At 36.3% G+C, this 6687-nt stretch overlaps 1 protein-coding gene across 1 annotated transcript; it reads right to left on the minus strand.

Moving 5' to 3' along the window:
* Positions 1–5036: 5036 nt before the first annotated feature.
* Positions 5037–6121, minus strand: LOC131167408 (transcription factor MYB27-like). Its single transcript, XM_058126217.1, has 4 exons — positions 5989–6121; positions 5663–5792; positions 5456–5547; positions 5037–5374 (listed from the first exon to the last, which is right to left on the minus strand). Exons 1-4 carry the CDS (start codon positions 6119–6121, stop codon positions 5037–5039), a joined length of 693 nt encoding a protein of 230 aa, XP_057982200.1.
* Between the last annotated feature and the right edge of the window lie 566 nt (positions 6122–6687).

Raw genomic sequence — 6687 nt, forward strand, 5'->3', positions numbered from 1 at the left:
AATTGCATGCAGGATCACCTTGTGCGCACTTCAAGACTAAAAAACGTATCATGATGGCGTGCGGTGTTTGTGCCAAAGAATGGAGATCTATGTGTTGTAATTTATGATCATTTGTTTAGTTCTTCATTCTGGGTTGTAATTTATTATGAACTGTGCACGTGTATGGCTTGTAATAATTTGCATCATGCATGATAGGTAGGTATGCTCAAAATGACCATAACTTGACCTTAGGTACCTACACTAAGGACACAAAGTCCCCTACATCACTTATCTTAATCAGGGAAATTAAAATAAGGTTAAAATGCACTTAATGGGAAAAGCTAAGAGGGTTCGGGCAACCGAATCTTTGTCGTGTAAAGCAGCCTGGGCGACCAAACCAATCAACATGTTGACTTGGTCTTCGCGCACCCGAACCTTTTTGAACGTACCTTCCTCGGACACCTGAAAGCCTATCAGGGCACTTTTCAACTACTCAGGCGACCAAAGGTTTCCGTTCAATTGGAGGCTCGAGCGACTGAACTGCCTGGTTCGGTTAACTAAACTATGAGTCGGGCACCCGAATCATCGAACATTTGCTACTAACTTTGTTTCAGCAGACTAACTCATCATTGAGGCACCCGAACCGCTAAAAGTTGAATTTTTGACTGTGTCTGTTCGGGCACCCGAACCTCGCAGTTTAAAATAATTTTTACCAATTTTTTAAATGGGGTAAAAATGGTTAATATTCTTAATGGTCTTTTAAACAAATCTAATTATACCCATTATATCCCCAATGGTCAAAAATTCCTCCTTGCCTGTATATACTCATTCATTTGTTTTAATTAGTAAGGATTAGCCAACTTGATTAGACAAAAAATATCTCAACATTCAAATCCTTCCTTAGCCAAATATTATTTCTAAACACTCACAAACTCTTCAATCTTGATTTCTTAAAAGCATTGTGAGTATCTTGTAAGGCTGTTATGCTTAATCACATATGCTAGAACTCTCACTTGCATTGTTGCTTGATCAATTTTCTGAGAGAGTTTAGCATTAAAGTTCTTCCACCAGTTTTATTTGATAAGCCTAGAGTGGAAAGACTTTGAAGGTTGGGGTTCTTGCATTGTTGTTGCAAGTTACCTAAACCTAGTTTTTGTGTGCAAAAATTCTTTTCAAAAGCTAGTGTATCAAACAACTCTAGTGTGCTTTGAATATTATAATATTGTATTGAGTTTGTTTGTTTGAACTTTCTTAGCATATTTAATACCCTAATCTGATATTGTACTATTCTCATAGTGTGTTTCAAATATTGCTTGAATATGCACTCTAGATCTGAACTGAAAATCTATACGTGATTGAGTATATAGCACACGTTAGAGCACTGAGCATATTTACATATCATTCGTGCTTGCATTTTGATTGAGCTATACTGGTACACATATCTTCTTGTCTATAAGCAAATTTTCGTGTACGAACTTTTTATACACATTGGTTGTATTCCAGGTATGGGCCTGAATACGGAGACTAGCCCTGTGGAATAGTCCCAGATTGGTTTAGACCCAGTTAGGAAAGTTAGATGCGCCATCCTGTTAAGGCATGACGGTTGAGGTCAACCCCTTAAATTGGCCTGGTTGTATTAGGTGCCGCTCCACCCGTTTAAGTGAGCATTGTAGTGGTAATCCTTGTGCTGGTGTGACCAAGGCGAGAACGTAGGCACAATTGGCCAAACCTCGATAACATATCATGCTTGTTCTTTACATTTCCGCACTTTATCTTTATTGCACATGTGTGTTTATCTATTGATTGTGTAGACTGACTCTAGGTTGAATTATACTACTGATTAAATCTGTCAACCTAGGTAATAAATTTTACATACCCAATTCCCCCCCCCCCCCTTTCTTGGGGTTGCACCAAAGCTAACAAGGTTCATGCTTATTATTATTTTCCTTTTTACTTGTTTCTCCTTTTTCAGTTTTTGCACCTCTAAACTTTCTAACAAACTTCTTTATTTCTTCTAAATAATTTTCCAAGTCTTTTAGTAATGAAGACAAGTTCTTCATCATCTAATTGACTTGCATCTTCCTCTTATTCAATAAAGCTTTCTTTGGCAGCCTTAAGGGCTATAGATTTTTTATTTTTGTTTTCAGCATTCCTTTCATTCATAGTCATATCATAGGTGAGAAGGGATCCAATCAGTTCATCTAGTGAGGTATTCTTAAGGTTTCTTCCTTCCGTTATAGTTGTGGCCTTGGGTTCCCAAACGGGTGGAAGACCTCTAAGGATTTTTTGGATCATCTCATAAGTAGAGTAAGTTTTCCTTAAAGCATTAAGGGAGTTTATGATATGAGTGAACCAAGTGTATATATTTGTAATAGATTCATCCAGATTCATCCTAAAAACTTCATATTCGCTAGTAAGCATGTCAATTCTATTATCTCTCACATCAACGGTACCTTCATAGGTTACCTCTAGTTTGTCTCATATTTCTTTTACTGTTTTGCATGACATGACCCTATTAAAATCATTTATGTCAAGAGAACAATATAAAGCTTTTATAGCACTTGAGTTAACTTGCAACATCTTATGGTCGTTTTCGGTCATGTATATTTCTTCTTTGAGAACTTCTTTTCCATCAACAAGTTTGGCAGAGATAAGATCACCATGTGTGACAACCCTCCATGCTTTCCAATCCATGGTGTGAAGATAGATCCTCATTCTTTGTTTCTAAAATGTATAATTAAGTTCACAAAAGATCAGCGGACTGGTCAAAGATTGACCCTCTCCAAAGGGAGCTACGCCTATGTGTGTCATTTAGATCTTTATATACCTTCTAATTAAGATTTTCTATAACCTGGCTCTAATACCAATTGAAAACTAAGGTGTAGTCCCAAGAGGGAGGTGAATTGGGTTTCTAAAAGTTTCTTTTAAATCTTTTTACAAATTCACAACCTTTTGTAAGTTTAGCAAACACACAAGAATGATTTTTTAATACTTAATTATACCAACTACAATCCACACTCAATATTAACACAAGCTAATGATTCTTAATGAGATGCTTTCAATTATGTTTATCAATCAACCAATCAACCAATCAATCACAAGATACTTAACCCATTATATGAGTTGCAACACTTCCTTGATTCAACATTTGCAAAACTCAACTTAGAGTTTAAATAAAGCCATGTATATATGAATATTGGTGCACTTCCTTTTACCCAAGATTTCTGCAAACGATTAATCAATGTACTCCCTTTAAGTTTCTACAAAAGATCAATCAACATACTCTCTTAAATTAAAAGTTTTCTCAATCTTAAACTTTCAGCTTCCTACACTTAGATACACAACCACACAATTTATATATGCAGAAAAATTAAAGAGTAAGGGTAGAAAGTGAAACCGAGTTTTTTACGAGGTTCGGCTTATACTCAGCCTACGTCCTCACCTTAGGCAAGACCACCTAAGGATTCCACTATAGCGTTCCTTTACGGGCGAAACAAACCATTGCAATCCCTCCTTCAATTAGGGTGGAGCCCCCTCTCCAAGCGATACCCCAAGCTCGGTACAACAATCCAATAATCCTGAACCGTCAAAGAAAACAAGGAAACAAGAAAAGATTCTTGTGTACAAAAGATGCTCTCGGATAGAGCTGGTTAGTACAAATATAGCACAACTAATACTTCAAAGTAAATGTCAAAGGGAATTGAATCGAAGCTCAAAGAAGTATGTCACCGGGATTCTTCTTTTGATTTGTATCATACCTCAAAAGATTAACTTTCATATTAGTGATCAAAGACTCAGCTTATCTCATAAAATTCTCAATAAGAATATGTGTGCAAAAGGGCTTTAAGAGAGAGCGAGCAATATAGCTTAAAAACTAATTTTCAATTCTAGATATTGATTTGATTTGAGAAACCATGTATTTATAGGCTCAAAAGGTGTTCAATTCACATTGCCCAAGTTACTAGGAGTGTTTCCCAAGTTTATACGAAGTTTGGGGCACAAATAACTCGATTTTGTAATTTTAAAAATTGTTTTAAAAACTAACCGTTCGAGGGTCAGTCGCCTGAGCCCTTTGGGGTCAGTCGCCTAATCCTTTTGAATACAGTGCAAATTTTTAGTTTAAAATAGGGTCAGGCGCCTGAGGATTCAAGGGTTAGTCGCCTGATCCTTCACTGCCTGTTTAAAATCAGTTTAGGAAAATCTTCATTCGCTTGACCAAACACAGGTCAGTCACCTGAACAGTTATAAAATCTATAATTGAGGTTTGTTTCCAAAATCCTTAACCATCTTGCTTTAATACATTTAAAAAACATTTTCCAGAGTTTTCAAAGTAAGGTCTCTAAGTTCATATCAACCCTTAATGAGCTTCAAAGCATTCAAAATGATTTTTATAATGAAGTACTTATAGAACTTCCTAAAGACTTAAAAACTCTCTAAACTTGAAGTCTTCATGTATATCTTTGCTTTGAATCCTCTTAAACTTAAGTACTTAAGCTTCAATATTCTTTCAGCTTCCATATGTTTTGAACATCTTAATCTTCTTGAGCTTTCTTTTGATCACCTTGTTGATGAAGTATATTTTTATGGTACTTGTAATCTTGGACTTTCATTTCTTTGAATCTTTTGAACTTTGTCATACTAGGTTTCTTGAAATATCATCACTAAAACAATAACTTGTTAAATTAACCTTTATTTGTTATCATCAAAATAAAGTTCGAAAGTTATGTTAGGCCAACACTCATGTTTCTTAATAACAGAGTAAATTCATACATTCTTTAATTTCTTTTTATTTTTCATTCTAAATTACAAACAGAATATGTAAAAAAAAATGCCCATCAACTTAGGCTGTTATGGGACTATTGACAGACAAAGCAAAGAGAAGAACTAAACCAATTTTTTATGAAGTAAAAATTGGCAAAACAAGTGTACAAATATAAAAACATTACATTGATGGGTCTTGGCATATTGACGTACAGGATGCAAGCAACATCTACACTTATTTGATTTACAGTCTGAAGGAGAAAAAAAAAAAAAAGTGCAAGTTATTATGAGTCTAATTAATCAGTGCCCCAGATGGAGCCTGAACACTCCCATAGAATTGTGTCTCCATCTTGAGAAATTTGTGGAGGGTAACAAATACAGATGCCCAAACTGTTACCCCACTCTTCACTTTGATCATCAGACAACCACAGTATCCAGTCTAACAACCGAGCTTCATACGATGAGCTTGGGAACCCAGAGTTTGATGATCCAGCCATATCGAAGGCATTGTCCGTGACAACCAAAATATTCTCAGACCAGCAGTCTTGATCATGCCAAATTTTTCGGGAGTTCGTATTTCCTTTCGGAATGAAGATTTCTGGCTTTGCATTGCTCATATCATCCTGCATGTTTTCTGCAACATTATCAGTAGTAATTAGTAGGAGAAAATTGCAGACTAAAACTTTAAGAATAGAATGCATGAGAGATGAGTTACCTTCTTGTGCTTTCTTTCGCAAGTGACTTCTCCAGTAGTTCTTTACCTCATTGTCTGTTCTTCCGGGCAGTTTTCGAGCAATCTTCGACCACCTGCAAGAGAATAGAGTTAGGAAATTCCTATTAGAGGGACCAAGTTAGGACTTGGCAGTAGTAAATCAATTTCTAGTATCCAAATAAATTGAAGAATTAACACAAGAGATTTTACTTGTTGCCCCATCGTTCATGAAGTTGAAGAATGATCTTCTCTTCTTCTCTGCTCATCTGGCCATGCTTAAGGTCAGGACGCAGATAGTTCAACCACCGCAGCCTGCAACTTTTGCCACTCCTCTTTAAACCTGCATCAAACCAACTTCTTTGAGGGAAAAAAAAAATACATTGATGTTGCTTTTGGGATATGGAATTTAATCAATACATTGATGTTGCTTTTGGGATATGGAATTTAATCTCAGAATTTAAATTGTATGGATTTAGATAAAATTGCATGCTCTCAAAAGCATGGTTCGCTTTATCGTTCATTTATGTTTAGATTACCCGATGCTTTTGCGATCCAATCCCACCGCCGTTCCCCCAAGAGGGTTACGTAGGCAGTGAGTCGGTTGTCTTCCTCTTCGAGCCATAGCCCTTTACGCTGTTTCGCTTCTTGCATGGCTGCCTTGTAAGCCATCATCTTCACGAAAAAACCAATTTCATTGAAGCCCCATTTATACAAGGAAAGAGATCCCAAAGAGTCGAGGGAAAAAGCGAAAAGAGTAGGTACAACACTGCAGGTTTGTGGGATCTCCACCACTGGCTTCCATGAATTCATTATTTCATAAGCTTTGGAGCAATTAATTAGGTCATCCATTGATTTGTCTAAATGTCATCTCATGAGAATGGAAGTTCTCCAGCACTGCTTGTGGTTTTATTTGCAAAGGTTGTTCTTCTGCTTGGTGACAGCAAATAGTAGTAACATTGCAGTTTATGGATAGATTTTGTCTCTTTCCACTATAAAATATTAGAAGGGCAATATTAACTAAGTAGATGATTGGATAAATAAATATAGGATAGGGTTATGATGGAAGGTGGCAAGTGGCACACCCAAAATGAGAATCTCAATCTAAATCTTCATTTGCCTTTCTTTAGGTATTTATGGTGCAAACACCTGCTTAGCTGGACCATACTCAAAACACTCTTTCCCAAGTAGACATTTGGGCTCCATCTTAATTAACGATTTTATTTGAATGAAAAGAT

This window comes from Malania oleifera, chromosome 11, assembly GCF_029873635.1.
Source record: "Malania oleifera isolate guangnan ecotype guangnan chromosome 11, ASM2987363v1, whole genome shotgun sequence".
In the NCBI taxonomy this organism is placed as follows: Eukaryota; Viridiplantae; Streptophyta; class Magnoliopsida; order Santalales; family Ximeniaceae; genus Malania; species Malania oleifera.

What these genes read in the sequence shown, in the direction of transcription:
- LOC131167408 (XM_058126217.1), bottom strand. Translation starts at nt 6,121, where the DNA reads ATGGCTTACAAGGCAGCCATGCAAGAAGCGAAACAGCGTAAAGGGCTA. An exon ending in CATGAACGATGGGGCAACAA is followed by an intron (nt 5,548 to 5,662) that starts GTAAAATCTCTT and finishes ATTCTCTTGCAG; the next exon opens with GTGGTCGAAGATTGCTCGAA. An exon ending in GCGAAAGAAAGCACAAGAAG is followed by an intron (nt 5,375 to 5,455) that starts GTAACTCATCTC and finishes ATAATGTTGCAG; the next exon opens with AAAACATGCAGGATGATATG.